Raw genomic sequence first — 19,301 nt, forward strand, 5'->3', positions numbered from 1 at the left:
CTAAAGTAAAATCCAGGTGTAAAATATGAAGGCCCAGGGGATCCTGAGCAGGATGTATTCAGCTTTAAGTTGCTGGTTTTGTTTTTGGTTGAACACAAAGACCAGAGTAGTCTTAGAATGCCCAGCAGAAATTGGGGTGAAGAGTGGTGGCTGAGAGGTGATGGTCTCATTCTCATTATAAAGGAATAATTTAACTATTATAATAATCTAGTTATAAAGGAATAATGAGAATGAGACCGATGTTTGTAATATGCATGAGTTGCTGAAACACAGCCATTATCCTAATCAAAACAGCGGCTGATATCGGTTGAGCTAAGGGCATCTGTTATCTCATTTAATCTTGAAAACAGCCTGTAAATGTAAGATCTGTTCATCTATCCAGTAGATGCTTCGGTAGTAGAGCTGTGAGGGTACGGTGCCCAAGAAGACAGCCCAGGTCTCCAAGCTCCTGGAACTCACAGGGTTGTAGGAAGCCAGGCAGAGCAGAGTTGTGCTTGTGGTGAGCAAACCAGGCCGTGTGTTAGCTGCAGAATGGGATGGGTTCTTGGGAAATGCTTTCAGAAGAAAGAGACAGTCGGGCTGAGACAGAAGTGGCGGGGTGGGGTGGGAGTGGTGACCTTTGGCAGGAAAACATCAAGGCTCCTGGACAGTCTTTTGTACATTTCCTGTCCTGAGTGGCCATTTAGGTGGACTGGTTCCTTCCCCAGGTAGATCATAGAACACCCAGAAGGCAGACTCTGTGAGTAGCTCCTTCTGACGTCCCTCACTGTGCCCAGCATAAATCAGCCCCAGTGTTAATGAAAGTTACTTGGCATGAAGCGATGCACGAATGGACAGAGAAAAGAAGTGGATGGCATGACACCTTCCCTGTGATATTTTTGGGACGTTGGTCAACAGCCGTTCATTGAGTGTGTCTTGTGTGTAAGGCGTCTTCTATGAGCTTTGAGATAAGATTAAAAAAAAAAAACCCTTACCCTTCAAGAGGTGTGGAATCTGGTCTGCAGAGGGCACGGAATGAACCCGTGAGCTAGAAACAGCCACTAGAGCAGGTTGAGCAAGCCGGGGCGCCCTGGCTGGGGTGCAGCGGGTCCAGGGTGCCGCTGCCCCATAGACTTGCCTCGACGCTCAGGGTGGCCAGGCACGCAGATGGTGAGGGAGGGTCAGGGGACAGGCAGCCGAGGGGCACATGCAGCGGAGACGACAGCTAGTGGCAGGGGAGTTGCTGAGGGCTCCTCCTCTCTGGTGGTCTCGGGCGAACATTCGGGATCTGGGTGAGCTGTTTGCAGTGCGCGAGCGCTTCTGTCTTCACACCCTGCCTCTCTCCTCACGTGATACTCGTTCCCAGTTGAAGCTCAGAGCCCTGTTGGCTGCGTGTGGCTCTCTGCCCAGGTCACGGGAACCACGCTTGCCCCACCTCGGCCGTGTCCACTGCGTCCTGCTGAGATTTGCAGACGTCACATCATGAATTGATGTTGTTCAGTCGCTCAGTCGTGTCCGACTCTTTGCAACCCCATGGACCGCGGCACGCCAGCCTGCTCTGTCCTTCACTATCTCCCGGAGCGTGCTCACACTCATGTCCATTGAGTCGGTGACGCCATCCAATCATCTCTTCCTCTTTCGCCCTCTGTCTCCTGACCCAGGGATCGAACCCTGGTCTCCTGCATTGCAGGCAGATTCTTTACTGTCTGAGCCACCAGGAAGCCCAACATCATGACTAGAGACATGTATTTTTTTCAAGCTTTACCTACTCAACATCTCCCACTCCAATTCCTCCCATTGGATTATCATAGCTTCTTTAGTGTCCTGCTGGCTATGTGAAAAACAGGAATTTATGTAACCAGCCCTGCACAGCAAACCTTTTCCTGTTTGGGGAAAAATTTTTTTTAGTTGTTGGTAAAGTTAGGAGACAGCTCTGTTACTCAAAGAGTGACCTGAAATGTCCTCTTAGGAAAGTATGTAGCATAAAGTCTTGGTAAGTAAGGGGTTGCTTACACCCCGTGTGCACCCCCACGCGCGCCCCCCCTCCCCCATTTTTGGTAAGCCAGTGTGTGTCTTGCCCAGTTAGTGAATACTTCCTGGCCTTTTTTTTTTTTCTTCCTGAGCTTCTTAAAGATTCCATCTTTAATGGAAGTGTCCCCCAGTTGCAGTTACAAATGATCTGACCTAATTATATGTATCATAGAGCTGTGTCCCTCACCACCAGCCCCTGCCCCCCAGGCTGTACAGACAGCCAGGAAGCCACTATCTAGGAAGATCTTCCCCCTTCATCATTAACCAAATGTGACAGGGACAGGAGTCAAGCTTCCTTTCCTCCAGAGATTCCATCGTAGCTTATCTGTGTTTCTATTGTGTTTAAAGAACAAGATAGTCATGATGGAATATTGTGCAAATGCCCAGACTTCCAGCCTGTACAGACTCAGTTCCAGGTCTGCCCCAGGAGCAGGCCTGTTTCTTTGAGGAGGAATGTAGAGGCTGGGGGGGTGTGTGTGTGTGTGTGTGTGGAGGTTGGGGGCCAGCAGGGAAGCACTGTGTGTGTGTGTGTGTGTGTGTGTGTGTGTGTGTGTGTGTGGAGGTTGGGGGCCAGCACGGAAGCACTGTCTGTGTCTGTGTCTGTGTCAGTGAAACCTTCCCCGTAGGGTTTGGAGAATCTGACGGGGATGGAATAGGATATGCGGGAGATGCAGCTCCTGGCCTCTTTCAGGGGCTCCAGTCTGGATTTGGGGTGAGGTCTATAGGCGGGAAGAAAGAGGACAGAGTCTTGGGAACAGAAGAAGCCCCACCCCACCACCCACGTACATGCCTGCCCAGCATCCAGCCTGGAAGCCCCCTTCCAGGGCCGTGACCGACCCCGCTCGCCTGGGCCTGGCCGAAGGGCTGTCCCAGGGCTGCTGTGTTGCAATCCTCGCGTGGAATGTAGGACAGAGGGTCAGAGGGCATTTTGAAATGTAGATTTCTCAGCCTTGACTGTCTGGACCCATTCTGACTTCTGCGTCTCCTTTTAGAAAGAGAGATTTTTATTTTCTTTTTCTTTCTCTTTGTTTGTTTTTTATCTCCTTTAAATGAGAGAGATGGTGAGCTCATGGTTTGCGTGGAGCCCCGGCCGGCTCCACGTGCAGAGGCTCTGTTCTGGCACAGTAATTGGCACTCAAGCATCTGAGTCCCACAGCGATGAGGATGTGGGCGCTGTGGCTGCATCTCTGGGTGACCACAGATCCAGCCAGAGCCGCTTCGTGGTCGGGGAGAAGGGGCCTCAGGGGTCCCAGGGGCTCACTCAGCGGAGCTGGGCATCCATTTGGCAGAGGAAGCCAGAGACGTGTGGGGGCCACGCGCTCAGTCCTGCTCCGGGAGTCCAGGACGCCCGGAACCTGCTCCAGGCCCTGATGACAGAGAGCACTGAGTGCACAGAGAGAGAGGCTGCTGCGTGCCTGTCCTGCGCTGGGGCCGAGCCAGCCGGGCTGCGCCCTGCTTCCCTGGAGCCCCTCTTCCTTGTCCACAGCAGGCTGTCCAGCTGCCGGCAGTCTCACGCTTTACCCAGGACAGGAGTCGCACTCGGGCTTCCTCCCTTACAGCCTGGCCCCACCGCTTCTGCTGGGGCCTGCGCTGTCTTTGGCTCCTGTCGCAGTGTGTTTGGAGTTGCGGGTTTGTGTTTGTAATACCACTTAGCTCCTACCCACAACCCAGTGACTAGGAGGAGGGGAATGGGCTCAGAAAGGGTGGTGCCTTGTGCCCTCCCGCCAAGGTGGGATCTGATACCTTCTTCCCACCAACCATTTACCATGGTGGACACTGGCTGAGCTCCTGACATACCTTGTCTCGTTGGACCCGTGGAACCAGCGCAAAGGGGGCTATAAAGCACGTGGGGGCCAGGCAGCTTCCCAAGGTTTGTAGCCAGTGAGTAGCAGAGCTACCCAGGGGCTCAAAGTTGGTTTTTCTGTCCTGACCATCCTGGGGGTTGTATATGTCACGACTTAGTCATGGAGCCATACTCAGTGGATCAGAGCCACCAGCTCTCTGCCCTTTCCACCATTCCTTCCCTCCCAGGGCAGCTTTTTGGCTCGAGTAGAAGCTGGGAAGAGAGGGTCGTGAACAGCACTTGAATTTAAGTCTTTTTTTCCTTGGTATTTCAACTTTCTAAAATTAAAATCACAAGCACCGCCTCGTTTTCCTTCTATTCACCTATATCTGCCTAATGGACTTTAAGAACATAAATGAACCTAGGTCTTAGCTAGTTTTCAGGGTTTTGAGTCTTGACTGAGGATATAATCTGCTTGCTTTCTCTCTTGTTGGTGATCACGTGGACCCCATAATACAGAACTTCTCACTTCGTGTTAAGTGGCGCATGTACCATCCCCAGAGAACTTGCAGTAGTTCTAGGGGATGATTGGATGGATAGGGGTTTTGATAGCACTGTGTTAATGGAGTAGTATTTGCATCGCAAATCTAAGTGGTTTAAAAACCAGGTCCTGTAATTTCCATGGAAAATAGAGCTATGTAAAAGAAAGTGTTTATAATAATGCCTGTTTAGTTTTTTCCCCTTGTTAAATTAAAATACAGATACTGTTTTTAAGATACAGTACTACTTTACTCTTTGGAGCTGTCTTGTAGTGATGGTACAGATCTGTACCGTAAACTTTGAAAACATGACTTGTCTTCCATGTGAGACGTGTCTTCCATGTGAGACATGTCTGTGTGTAATATTAGGTCTTCAGCCAGAGCAGTATTTGTATTTCTGACGTGGTGTTCTGCTTTACAGAATTCAATTCGTCATAATCTGTCCCTGCACAGCAAGTTCATCCGCGTGCAGAATGAAGGAACTGGAAAAAGCTCCTGGTGGATGCTCAATCCAGAGGGAGGCAAGAGTGGGAAATCCCCCAGGAGAAGAGCCGCATCCATGGACAACAACAGTAAATTTGCTAAGAGCCGAGGCCGAGCTGCCAAGAAAAAAGCATCCCTGCAGTCGGGCCAGGAGGGTGCCGGGGACAGCCCGGGATCGCAGTTTTCCAAGTGGCCCGCAAGTCCCGGCTCCCACAGCAATGACGACTTCGACAACTGGAGTACCTTTCGCCCTCGAACCAGCTCGAACGCTAGTACCATTAGCGGGAGGCTCTCTCCCATCATGACGGAGCAGGACGACCTGGGAGACGGGGACGTGCACTCAATGGTGTACCCGCCGTCTGCCGCAAAGATGGCTTCTACTCTGCCCAGTCTGTCCGAGATCAGTAACCCTGAGAACATGGAGAACCTTTTGGATAATCTCAACCTTCTCTCGTCACCAACGTCATTGACTGTGTCCACCCAGTCTTCCCCGGGCACCATGATGCAGCAGACGCCCTGCTACTCCTTTGCACCGCCAAACACCAGTCTGAATTCACCCAGCCCCAACTACCAAAAATATACATACGGCCAGTCCAGCATGAGCCCCCTGCCTCAGATGCCCATGCAGACGCTGCAGGACAACAAATCGAGTTATGGAGGCATGAGCCAGTACTGTGCGCCGGGACTCCTGAAGGAGCTGCTGACGTCCGACTCTCCTCCGCACAACGACATCATGACGCCAGTCGATCCGGGGGTGGCTCAAGCCAACAGCCGAGTGCTCGGCCAGAGCGTGTTGATGGGCCCCAATTCGGTCATGCCGGCCTACGGCGGCCAGGCCTCTCACAACAAAATGATGACCCCCAGCTCCCACACCCACCCCGGACACGCTCAGTCGACATCCGCAGTCAACGGGCGTGCCTTGCCCCACGCGGTAAACACCATGCCCCACACCTCGGGTATGAACCGCCTGGCCCCGGTGAAGACAGCTTTACAAGTGCCTCTGGCCCACCCCATGCAGATGAGCGCCCTGGGGGGCTACTCCTCTGTGAGCAGCTGCAATGGCTACGGCCGGATGGGCGTTCTCCACCAGGAGAAGCTCCCCAGTGACTTGGACGGCATGTTTATCGAGCGCTTGGACTGTGACATGGAGTCCATCATTCGGAACGACCTCATGGACGGAGACACGTTGGATTTTAACTTTGACAACGTTTTGCCCAACCAAAGCTTCCCACACAGTGTCAAGACGACAACACACAGCTGGGTGTCAGGCTGAGAGTGAGCAAGCGAGCAAGCAGGTAAGAGCACCCCGATACCAAAAGACCTTCTGAAAACAGGACTTAAAGAGAGGAGCCCAGTAACTTGCCTTGTATCTTCCAGGGTCGGGACTTTTTATTTTTATGTCAGTCGGCTGCCCCTTGTAGAGGCATCTTTTATCATTCATTCTTTGCCCTTTTTGCAGCTTATAAATTCTCCTCTGAGCCGAAACATAAGGAAGCTTCCTCTAATGGCTTTAAAGAGTTTCTTTTGACAGAAGGCTGCATCTTCTTAGTAACTCTTCAATAAATGAATACATTTGATACAAATCAAATGCTGAAGGGGTTTTTAAAGTGGAATTTTCTCCCATTGAATGATTTCAGAGCTGTTTGAGAAAGCCCAACCCCCCCCCCCAAGTATGTCTGTCATCCTAATATGTTAAGTTGAATTGATTTTCATTTGGTTGTTTTCAATGCTTGTATGTGTGTATGTGTTTTTTCCTAGGCTACACTTAAAAGTACTTCAGATTGTCTGACAGCAGGAACTGAGAGAAGCAGTCCAAAGATGTCCTTCACCCTACCTTTTCGTTTTCTTGATTTAAAAAAAAAAACACACACAAAACGCATTTCTTTTTTCCTTTCGTCAGACTTGGCAGCGAAGACGCTTCCTGTACAGGATGTTTGCCCAGTGTTTGCAGGTTATGTGCTGCTGCAGATAAGGACTGTGCCATTGGAAATTCATTACAATGAAGTGCCAAACTCACTACACCATATAATTGCAGAAAAGACTTTTGGATCCTGGTGTGCTTTCAACTTTTGTACATAAGCCGTAGCTACAGAATTGTATCTGTGTGCTTTTTTTTTTTTTTTAATATTCATTTTGGTCCAAGGAAAGTTTATACTCTTTTTGTAATACTGTGATGGTCTCATGTCCTTGGTAAGTTAAACTTTGGTTTTGTACTACCTGTGTTCTGCTGAACTGATGAATCACAGAGAACCAAGCTCTCCGTTCTACAGCTCCACTGGACAGCTCTGCATCTGTTCATGGCACCGCATAATTCACAGGAGAACCAGTAGCCTGTTGTCCATCTGCTGAATTAACGGACTTATCAAAACTGTTTTGGGGGGAAAAAAAAGACTAAACTCCAGCCTTGTACAGGTCTTTTCTATTTTTTTTTTCTTCTTCGTTTGTTTATTTTGTTATTTGCAAATTTGTACAAACACTTTAAATGGTTCTAATTTCCATATAAATGATTTTTGATGTTACTGTTGGGACTTGAGATCATTTTTGGAATAGATACTGAACTGTAATGTTTTCTTAAAACTCGAGTCTACCTTTGTTACATAGTCTGCTTGTAAATTTGTGGAATCCCAGACATTTGAAGCAGCATTCGTGATTTTCCTTTTGTATTTCTAACTGGACTAGTACTAATTTTATACATGCTTCACTGGTTTGTATACTTGGGGATGCTCCTTGGTGACGTTTTCTGACTAATCTTAAAATCCTTGTAATTAGTACTTGGACACCCAACATTTCTGGCCCTACCTTGGCACGAGAGTGATGTATAGTTACGGACATTTTGCGTTTCACGTTGAGAACTTGATTTGTTTTTGTGTATGTGTTTTACAGAAATCCCATCTGCTTCTGCTGTCCTTGTGAACTAGGCATCCCTGCCCGGCATTGAATCTTCTGATCAGTGCCTGTATGTGCTTTGTTTCAAGTACTCCTGGGGGGAGGCTGTGTAGTATTTGGAGATCAGAAGGGGAGACCCACCTCCAAAACAGTGCTCCTTTCTCAAGCTGGGGTTTTGATCAACTTAACCTTTTTGAGTTGAACTTCAGCAAAAGTTTTGCCTCGTAACGCTGTGCTCTTCCTGGTCTAGGCGGGTGTTGGCTTTGTACTTGTGGAGAATTGTGTCCATACTCACTCTTCAACCCCCTTCCCCTTCTGTCCTGCACATTACTTGGTGCACTGTGGAAAGTGAGGTTGAACGGGGGAATTTTTAAATTGAGTGATTTTTAAAGTGCTTGGTGTTCATGATTGCAGATGGCTACCAAAGAGACTAGCACTTGCTTAAAAATTCGGGCACTAAATTTGAAAACCGACAAGCCAGCAGTAAGTTATACCTTTGAATCTATTTAGAAAGCCATTGCATTAAGAATTGGAGAGTTTCTTTCCCCTTTAGCAACCCAAACTATAATTATGGTCATTATGTTGTAATATTTTCCAGTTATCTATAACTGATTAGACCCAAGTTAACTGGCTTTGCATCCCATTTAGTCCATCAGTGTTTTCAAGTCGTGTGGAATGCCCAGAGTCAGCACAAGGAAAGGAACAGGTGCGCAAAAGTGTTCCTCTGGCCTTCTTGAGGAAGCTCTGATTTCTGTGGACCTAGCCCACATCACACTGGCTTTGTCTTGCCCAAGAATTGCATCTCTCCTGGCTTGGTTTTTTCTCCAAGTTTAACAAGAACACAAGTTTTCTGGATGGATTTCCTCCAGGAGGCAGGCTGTATTGTTTACTTTCCACAGTGACTTCTACACTTTTGAAAATTCATTAAACAGCCACCCCTCTAACCATCTTCATTGTTGGCCACTCCAAAATAAGTCTGGTTTCAGAAACCCTGGTTCCTCTGACCGGTGCCCCCTGTACCTGCGCTCGGACTCATTGGGGCCACAGTTCTTGTGTTCCCCTCTGTGACCACCACTTCCTGCCCCCCAGGCCAGCACACACCGAGCCTCATCAGGCCCATTGTTCACTGATGAGGCAACTAGCTACAAAAGAAAAAAAAAAAAATCACTGTTCAAATCTTACTACTTCATAGAGTGACTTTTAAAAAGATGTTGCTTCTTCTTGAGTCTGTGTAAATATCTTTTTTTTTTTCCCTTCAAATTTTGTGTGTGTGTGTTAAAATTTTAACAGGAATCCTGGGTAGCTCTCCAGGGTACAGTGAAGTTCAGTGAAAGGCACCTTGTCGGTTTTGAAAACAAACATTATGTGACCTCTGGTAATTCTTTTTCTGTACGAATACTGACTTTCTGGAGTAATGAGTATATCAGTTATTGTACATGATTGCTTTGTGAAATGTGCAAATGATATCACCTATGCAGCCTTGTTTGATTTATTTCCTCTGGTTTGTACTGTTATTAAAAGCATATTGTATTATAGAGCTATTCAGATATTTTAAATATAAAGTATTGTTTCCGTAATATAGACGTATGGAGTATATTTAGGTGATCGATGTGTTACTTGGAAAGGTCTGCTTTGAAAAACTGACAAAGTCTAAATTAAAATCCCAGTGAGCAGTAAATCAATGGAAGGTCCCAAGAAGGAGGAGAAAGACACTCAAAATGGAAACAGTTCCCCCAAAGTATATGATTTGGACTTAATTCAGCTGCTGGATAAGTGTTACCAATCTCCCCACCCCCACCCCTCTCCCCAGCTGAATGATTACCGAGTAATCGTTCAGTAAAAGACGCAGTGTGGTTTATGTAGACAAAACAGCCTAGCATTACTGTTGGCCTCCTCCCTGAGGGGGGTGACAGCCTGGCGGCCTGGCCACGTTCATCCCATCCAGACGCAGACAGACCCCGCACCCTTGGCCAGTCGAGTTTAGTACCCGTGCAGATCCTGCGTTCCCGCTCCAATACAATGAAAAGTGCCTGATGATGCTGATGTACTTACAGACACAAGAACAATCTTTGCTATTATTGTATAAAGCCATAAATGTACATAAATCATGTTTAAATGGTTTGTTGTCGTTCTTTTTTAGTTGTGCAAAGTAAGCTCTTTATTAGGTTCTTTTTTTTTTTCCCCTTCTCGTTTAGCTATCACATGAGTTAAAACCTTGGCAGCCACAGTGCCATGCTTAATTCATATCTGGTGTTTCTTTGGTGAAGGGGGGTCGATGTGGAGACACTCCCTCTGGAAGCAAACTATAGTCCCCGAAGGTTGGAGAGCAAGTTGGGTCCGTGATAACAAACCACCCTGGAGTGCTTCATCTGTCCGTGCCTGACACAGCATCAGCACAGAAATGACTAGGTTGTAGGAGAGCTTGTGCTGGAGTAGGCAGAGCTGAAGGTAAAAATACCTGAAGGTCACGGGGGGAGGGCCCTGGCTAGGAAGTCGCCGAGCGGGGATGGGTGGTGGTGGGAACAGTGGCTTCCCAGGGCCACATGAAGGGGGATGGCGGGGGGCAGTTCTTCCATTCAGTGGCTGCAGGTGGGAGGTTTCTATGTTTGCTTCTCTTTAGAAGATGCTCGAGGAATAAACTAGGATTAGATTGTGTGTGCGCGTGTCAGTTCAGTCATGTGACTCTTTGTGATCCTATGGATTGTAGCTTACCAGGTTCCTCTGTCCATGGCATTTGCCATGCCCTCCTCCAGGGGATCTTCCTGACCCAGGGATTGAGCCTGTGGTGTCTCCTTCATCTCCTGCATTGCAGGAGGATTCTTTACCGCTGAGCCATCCAGGATTAGGTTAATAATGGTTAAAATGCATCTTAAAACCAGAATTAAGTCCTGGCTTTCCATGCTGCTGCTTGAGGTCATTCTAGTGTTGACCCATGTGGACACTGGAAGATCAGTCTAGCTTTCAGGGTTTTTTTTTCTTCTTCCTCCCTCCCTCCCAGCTTTGGAACCCTTGCTTTAAAATAACAATAGTCAGAAGCCCAGAGTGCAAAACAGATAACCCCATCTGCTCTCAGACCTGGGGCTCGTGCACACATCATTGTGAAAACCACTCATCTCATCCAATGGAGAAGGGAACGGCAACCCACTCCAGTATTCCTGCCTGGAGAATTCCATGGACAGAGGAGCCTGGCCAGCTACAGTCCATGGGATCGCAGAGTCCGGACACGACTGAGCAGCCAGCACAACACAACCATCTAGTCCAAATGCAGGAAAACGCCTTGACTGCACTGCCAGAGCATACCAGCAGGCTCCTTTCAAAACCGGCCGTGCACGTACCCCAAATCACACATCTAAGTGTCATTTATTAGGGCTGGTTCCCACGTTGTCACGTCCGTTGATAAGAGGAAGCAACACAGCAGGAAGGGACAGATGCGTGGTTGGAGCTGGATGGTTAACATGGAGGGAGAGACTTCCTTCCTCGGACAGTATCTCGGCGCCTGCTGTGACCAGAGACCGACCGATTGTTTCTTGACCTGTGAACCTGCCACACCACCAGGACTTTGCCTTGGCTATTGTCTCTGTGTGACCTACTGAAACAATGATGGTGCTGGTTAAACTTAGACTGCTTGGTGTGGTCAGGTAGGTGGAAGGCTCTTCAAGAGGTATAGCCCTCAGTGGCAGCCTTGGCAGTAGTCACTGTCACACAGACATCGAACCTTGTGTCATCTGTTGAACCTTGTGGGTTAGGAGCCTGCAGCTGGGCTGGGCCATGGCTTCCAAAATGAGAGGGTGCTTATGCAAGGCTTCCTTATTCTCATTTACTATTTCGTTATTTTGGTGTAGGAAATCACCCGGTGATCACTTAGATACATGCTTCCTAGGACATTTACCAGTTTAATTACCTGGAAGACGAGTGAAGTTACTGGGAACTGGAAAGGGAGGTTTTTGTTGGGCGTTAGGTAGTCCTGGGTGGTGGGGGGTCATCCGGATCTGAGAAGGAGACAGCCGAGGTGTGAGCTGAAGGTCAAGGGTAGGCCCTTGGATCCTTTGACCAGAGGATCTAGAGAGTGGCATGGGTCTCTGAAAGGTGAAGAGAGAACTTTTGAGTTTTGCAGATGGCTGGGAGAAGAGGCTCTCTGGGCAGACCCCTGGCTTGCCAACATGGCTCTGAGAGGAGAGAGCTCTGTGCTGGGAAGAAGTTCACCTGTGAAGGAGAAAAAAAGGGAGATGGAGGCCAGCTTTCTGAAGCCAGCTTTCCTCAACTCGACTGGTAGTGGGACAACTTTTCCCTCCCGCCCATGAACTCAAAGGCGGAACGAAACTTTTTGGCCTTAGTACTTTTATCAGGTTCACATCTTCAAAAAGCGAGGCTTATTTGCATTGGAAGCCATGGGTGGGAAGTAGAGATTTACATCCTTCAGGAAGGAGGAGGCAGCTTGGTGAGGGCTTGGTAGTCATTCTTTACCTCTCCTTCCTTCCATGAGCTCCAGCCCCCGACAAGCAACTTTCGAGTTCCCGTAAAACTTCAACTTGGCCTAGGATGGTGACCCACTTGCTGGAGTTTCTGCAGATACACTCGGGGCTGTAACGTCACTATGAATACAGTTGCCACTCCCTCAAGATGGTCTTAGCTGCTTAGAACAGGGCTCACAGGGGGCCATTTTAAAACGGATTTCTCTCCCTGGTGAATTGGGGTAGGGGGCACTCTGTTTTGCACTTTGCAAAGTGGTTGCAGAACAAACTAGAGATGCCCACTTGCTCAGTCTGTGCTGGTGGCGGGGCGCTCGCAGTGTTGGCAGGCCACTAAGCTGGTCTGATGCTTGGGCAGCGATTTCCCCACAGGTGAGGTAAGTTGAGGATACCGTCTGCTACATGCCTCACAGGTTTGATGTGAGGTTTGGAGGATGAGATAATGTCTGCAGATGGCGTCCCCTCTCTGGAAAAGCCTCCCTGTAGGAGCTGGTGTCAGCATAGATAACGGTAGGACTCGGGAGATCTGTTTCCTTAGTGGGCTTCTGCATAGTCATTGCTCCCTGCAGGGTAAGCAGAAGGACTGCTTGGTCCATTTCCATCGTATTTCTGCATTCCCATCTGCGGGCCTCCATCTCTTACGCAGGAAGTGGGTGGACATCTTACCAGACCCAAACTCCAGGAGAGTCTGTCACCTCTCCTTGGTAACTCCAGAAATACTTGATACATAGTGAGTTGTAAACCTGCTAAGTGCCTAGTCTAAACTTTTTGAGATATTTGTTTCCCAAGAAATCCTCTGTGGACCCATATGCAGAAAATTGAGAGAGACAGTTTTAGACAATTTGACCTTGACCTCACCTCAGTCATGTTCACCCAGACACTGCCAACTCCATGTGCCCTTATAGGCTGACCTGTTAAGACAGGAAAAGAGAGAACCAGGCTGAGGTTGAGGGGGACTTGTGTGCTGGAGCCTGACTGCCAGTTCACAGGAAGTGATGCTTACGTTTACGGGAATCCTGTGAGCTGATTTCAGAAACCACTGTTGTTTGCAATTGACTTAGAGAAACTTACTACTAAATAAGTTACATTAAAAAACGAAAGTAGTGGGACTTAGTGGTTAAGACTCTGTGCTTCCAATTCAGAGGGCGCTGGTTTGATCCCTGGCCCTGGAAGTAAGCTCACATGCTGTACAGCCAAAAAAAAATTAACAAAAAGGTAGTAAAGACTCAAAACTCATCATGCCCTCGTCTCTTGTCCACTCTGGAGGTGTTTGAACTTGTATCTTATGATGGGGATGCTGCCACTGCTGGTGCTGAAGCTGAACAAAGTTTCAGTTTAATAAATACAGTTTGAACGAGAGTGGGAAATGACTTAACAATAAATCATGTCAGTTATGTTTTTTTTTCTTTTGGCCACGCTGCATGGCTTCTGGGATCTTCGTTCCCTGACCAGGGATCGAGTCCCAGCCCTTGGCAGTGAAAGCGCAGAATCTTACCACTGGACTGCCAAGGAATTCCCATGTCAGTTAAACTTTTTGAGAAGAGAGTGGATTGATATGCAAGTGCATTTGTCAAATTCCAGCTGAATTGCGTGACCACCATATGTTGGCTGCAAAAATCAATTCGCCTAATAGAGTTTAAATTCGAGGCTGTTGTATATTTTATTCTCTATAGATTGTGTGCTACGTATTTTTTATATCAATAAACTCATAATAAACTTACGGACATACATGCCAGCATATATTGCTGCCTGATGGAGCATGTTAAACGTTGACCAGCGCACCACTGACGGGTGTAACGAGGGCATGAAAAGGCTGGCAGTTTGGATGACCTAGAACAGATGGGTTGGCAGGGAGGGGAGGAGACAGGAAGTTGTGTCAAGGTCTAGGGTGTGGTCACGATAGTCAGTGATTGACAAGCAGGATGGGGCCCTAGAGTGGTAGAAGATGGGGGAAGAGGAAGCCTGAAGATTGCATAGGGGGTGCAAAATAGATGTCAGAGCCGAGAAAAGGCATAGCAGGGATGGCGTGGAGAGGAAGTCTCAAGTTCAAGGGCCCCAAATCTTACCTGAGGGGAGGAACCAACCAAGTGGCAGGTAGGGTACCTGCCTAGGAAAGGTACCCAGGGGAATAGCTGAATGCCCTCAGCATCAACAGAGGTTTCACTTTTTAATTTTTAAAATTATAATCTTTTGGCTGCACCGCATGACTTGTGGGACCTTTGTTCCCTGGCCAGGGATCAAACCCAGGTCCTTGGCAGTGAAAGGGTGAGGTCCTAACCACTAGACTTCCAGGGAATTCCTTACCTAATTTATAATGAATATAAAAGAAGGCTGAGCGTCAAAGAATTGATACTTTTGAATTATGTTGCTGGAGAAGAGAGTCCCTTGGACAGCAAGATCAGACTGGTCAATCCTAAAGGAAAACCCTGAATATTCATTGGAAGGACTGATGCTGATGCTGAAGCTGAAGCTCCAATACTTTGGCCACCTGAGGCGAGGAGCTGACTCATTGCAAATGACCCAGATGCTGGGAAAGACAGGCCAGGAGGAGAAGGAAGCGACAGAGGATGAGATAGTTGGACGGCATCGCTGACTTAATGGATGTGAGTTTGCACAAACTGTGGGGATTGTGAAGGACCCGGAAAACCTGGAGTGCTGCAGTCCATGAACTCGCAAAGAGTCAGACTCAACTTAGCGACAGAACAATAACAATTTAGCATAATCATATATCCTGCATTGTAGTATATAGTATAATTATATTTACTATTAACTTTATATAAAATAAGCATTCTTGAGTTAATACTGATAAGTATAAATGACTAAAATAAACATGTTAGGAGGAGGGATAGCTACTCTTTTTTTTTTTTTTTTTTTGGCCACACTTGTGGGACCTCAGTTTCTTGACCAGGGGTCAAACCTGGGTTCTTGGCAATGAAATTATGGAATCCTAACAACTGAACCGACAGAATTCTCCAACAGAGGTTTTTTTTAAACAAGAGAATAGAAGGGGAAGATTCTGGAGTTGGGAAAGAAAAAAATGATGCCAATTTTGCTTCGGGGGCTCATCATGGTTTGTCAAATGGAAATAATGACACCTACTCAACTGGAGTTACTGAGGGAGACAAATGACCTGTGTTAAGACCCTATCATGGTGCCTGGCACACAGAAAGGTCTCAAGAAATAATGGTGACCAGACATTCTGGTTTGGCCAAGACAGGCTTGGGCTAATTGCGCCCAGCACAATCATTAGCTGGTCTTGTCAAGCGTTGGGGTGGTTAATGATATGTTCACCCTATCAGCAAATGACTGCTTTCCAGTGAATTACTCCCTCGCTTCAGAGTGGATGTACCAAAAGCCTTCTTGAGAGAAGCTGGCTGTGGCTGGAGGGTTTGGCTTCCAAAGGAATGTTGGCCTAGTGTCTGAGTAGTACAGGTTAACCTAAGCTGTCCTTTCCTACCTTCCTTGGCATTCTCGTTGCTTCTGCCCTAGGTACCAGTCACACCCAACAACCATTCCCTTTTATGCTTCCCTTTGTTTCACAGGCTGGAAGGTTTTGTCTGGAATGCCTTTCTCCTCCTTTCCTTGTCAACAAGGGAGAGCTTAACCTCCTCCTATCCTTTAGGCCCCTCGTACGAGAGTCATTCCTTGCACAGGTGGGCTGGATGCCCCTCAGGACACCTTTCCCAAGTGCAGGCATGTGGGTGGTGTGTTCAGCTCTGGCTCCATCACAGTCCTCCTCAATGGTCCTTCCGAGCCAGCCCTCTCGCCAGCCCACGAAGTTGAGAACCAGGCCTGGCTGGCACGGGTCATCACTAAGCTCCCAGTGAGCCTAAAGCAACTGGCCAGTGCTTGCCACTGGACACAGCCAAAGGCATTCCTCTGGGGTGTGCCAGTCTGCGTCTGCCAACATTCCAACAAATTAAAAGCAGACCAAGGAGCCCAAGGTATTTGGACAAGTCTGGAGCTGCTATTCACTTTCTTCAACCAAGGGAAGTTCAAAGGCAAGAGAGGGGACGGGACCAAGGATGAAATGCCTTAAAGGGACGTCTGGCTTTCTTTCCAGCTGGTCATCCCCACGGGCTGCTCAATCCTTTCTCCTCATAGCTCTTCTCAGGGCTCCTGGGCCAGGCTCAGGCCCCTTTTGCTCACTTCCTACCTTGAAAATTTCCAACACAGAGACTGAAATGTCAGTTTCGCTGCTTAGCTAGAGTCCTTGCTTCACGGTGGACCTACCGAGAGCCCTCCTGGAAGAACCGGCTCTAACTGGAGGGTTTTGCTTCTAAAGGAATGTTAGCCTGGTGTCTGAACAGCGTAAGTTAACCTAAAATGTACACAGCCTTTTCCTACCTTCTTTGGCATTCTCATCTCTCCCGCCCTATGTACCAGTCACACTGGGGTTGCATGTCTATAGAAACAGCTAGGTTGTGCCAATCCTGGGACAGTCCTAGCTTCTCCATTAAAAAAAAAAAAAAGACACAGTTGGTCACCCCGAGGTAGTTGCTGATTTGTTTTCTCAGAACCTCACCCAAGAAAGACCCTGTCATTTGTAATCTTTGCCTTACTGTCATGTCACTGGGTTATTTCCACATCTCCCCTATGAATGGAATCAGATAAAATAGGTGTGTGCTTTTTTTTTTTAATTCTGACTTTTTAAATAATATTTTTGAAATTAATTTGAAATATTCCAATATTTTTTGAAATACAGTATTATTTTGAAAGGAAGGTAATTATTCTCCTTTACAAGATAACAGTTCTTTTCCTACCTCAATTCACCACACCTACTAAAACAATGGCTTTGTAAAAAGGAGACGTTTCCTGAAGTCAGACAATTCTGTTTAGAAATACTTGTGAAGTTGCGAGAGAACACTCCCTGAAGAGAAAATTTCATTTATTAGGAATGTATCTTATGAGATCTCAGCAGTTCTTAGAGCCCTGTGGGCTGTATTTTAAATTAGTATTATCTTTAAAGTTTCAGGTCCCTTTTGATTTCTTTTTTTTCTGTCTTAATTGAAATTCCATTAAAAGCGTGAATAATTTTCAAAACCTTGGATTGGACCGGCTGGAGGCATTTAACAGCTGTACGGAATCTCATGTAACCATCATGGGGCCTTTTTTTTGGAAACAACGATTGTCTTTTGTAAGAAAAATCACATGATTAAAAAAATAGATGACTAGCAATAATTCTGTTGTCACTTGGCTGCTGACAGGAGTAGAAATGGGGAGGAAGACATCAGAAAAATGCATTCTTGGATCCCTCAGCCACACCAATCTGCAAACCTTCCTGGAGTAAATAATTTCCTTTGTCATTTCTGGGTAACTAAAAAAAGGGCTTCGGAATGTTACCAGGCTTGGGCATTTGGTTGTGTAATACTTTTTGGAGTCTGAGTTACCTTAGTTTGCTCTAGAAGTTGGCTCAAAACTCAGCCATCATCCCCCACTCCTGGATCTGAGTGTCAAAGAGAGTATTATCAATTTGATGAATGAAAACTCAAGTCTTTATTATGGACAATAATACTCCCTCTGGGATTAGACATTTTTAATATTCTTGAGAGCAAAGAGAAGTTTGAATCAGCTTTGGGTCCCAAAGATGCTATCATGAGACGCAGCCTGGCTCTGGCTCACATGTCCCCACCTGCAGCCCTCCTGCCCACGTGGGTGAGGGGCACACCTCCTGTCACCTTCTAGAGTCCAGAGAGGGAATGTTCCACATACAGAATGTTTGAAAGCGGTAGAGCTGGTCATTGCCCAGCACAAAGAAAGTGTTGAAATTGAGTGTTTCTCTGAGGAATGAGTCGATGTTATTTTCCAGGGCAGTTCTAAGACTCGTGGAGGAAAAACTATAATTAAGAAAAGTGGGTGGATTATTGGGAAAGGTTTTTTCTTCAAAAGGTTTTGTGATCTTAGTAGCATCTTACATGTGTCATACTTTCCGTGAAAGGTTACCTGGCATCTGGTGAAGTTTCTTCCTCAGCCTCCCTTTGAATTCAGATGAGCAGAGCAAACCCACTCTGCACGGATCACGCACTAGGGAAGATGTTCCCTGGGCGCGGAGTTTAGTTCCTAGAGACCCTGGGGAAGCTTGCTGAAGTAAGACACGGTGTTTCTCCAAGCGTACACTACCGACCGTGGGCAACAGAATAATTTGAAGGGGACTTCCCTGGGAGTCCAGTGGTTGAAAATCTGCCTTGCAGTGTAGGGGACATGGGTTCAGTCCCTGGTCAGGAAACTAAGATCCCACACGCTGTGGAGCAGGAGCAGCGGGCCTGGGCTTGCTCCAGAGCCGGCATGCCACAACTAGAGAAATCCACGAGCCACGATGAAAGATTCCACTTGCCACAGTTAAGACCTGACACAGCCAATTAATTAAATAATTGATCATTTAAAAAAAGAATAATTGGGAAGTTTTGTAAAAAAAAAGCAAATTCCTGGGTTTCTCCCCATACTTATCTATATATATGGATTTAATAACTTGGGATGAGCCGTGGTGGGTAACGGCTAAGAAATCTGTGTTTTAACTATTCCAGGTGATTTTTGTGAACACTAGAATTTGAGAGCTACCACCAGTCTATGGAGATGCTGGTTTACAGATATTAATTCATTCAGCAATTAAATACCTCCTGAGTGCCACCTGTGTAGCCGGTCCTCTGCAGAGGACTGGAATGCCCTGTGTGGTGCACAAGACAGGCTTATCATCTCCCTTCAGGAGGCTTTCAGTCCCCTATCCTCTTCAGATGTGTAGCGACATGTACCAAATAGATGTCACGAAGTATTCTTTTAAACATAGACTACTTGGGACTTCCCTGGTGGCTCAGTGGTAAAGAATCTGCCTGCCAATGCAGAAGACACGGCTTCGATCCCTGGTCCGGGAAGATCCCACATGTCACAGAACAACTAAGCCCGCGCACCATAACTATTAAGCCTGTGCTCTGGAGCCCGGGAGCTGCAACTGTTGAACCCATGCGCCATAGAGCCTGGGCTCTGCAAGAAGAGAAACCACCACAGCGAGAAGCCTGTGCACTGCAGCTAGAGAGTAGCCTGTGCAGCAATGAAGACCCAGCATAGGAAAAATAAATAAAATATTAAAAAAAATAGGCTACTAGGATCAGATAAATACTGGGCTGATAACTGGTC

General features: G+C 47.2%; 1 protein-coding gene across 1 annotated transcript in view; it reads left to right on the forward strand.

The window, feature by feature from the left end:
• FOXO1 (forkhead box O1) overlaps positions 1 to 9,811 on the forward strand; it is a 94,094-nt gene extending 84,283 nt beyond the window's left edge. Inside the window, exons 2-3 of the mRNA XM_070380379.1 lie at positions 4,754 to 6,110; positions 6,574 to 9,811. Of these exons, the coding sequence (XP_070236480.1) occupies positions 4,754 to 6,088 (1,335 nt within the window). The 3' untranslated portion in view covers positions 6,089 to 6,110; positions 6,574 to 9,811. The remainder of the gene's footprint in view (positions 1 to 4,753; positions 6,111 to 6,573) is intronic.
• The last annotated feature ends 9,490 nt before the right edge of the window (positions 9,812 to 19,301 follow it).

Source organism: Bos mutus, chromosome 12, assembly GCF_027580195.1.
Source record: "Bos mutus isolate GX-2022 chromosome 12, NWIPB_WYAK_1.1, whole genome shotgun sequence".
NCBI lineage: Eukaryota > Metazoa > Chordata > Mammalia > Artiodactyla > Bovidae > Bos > Bos mutus.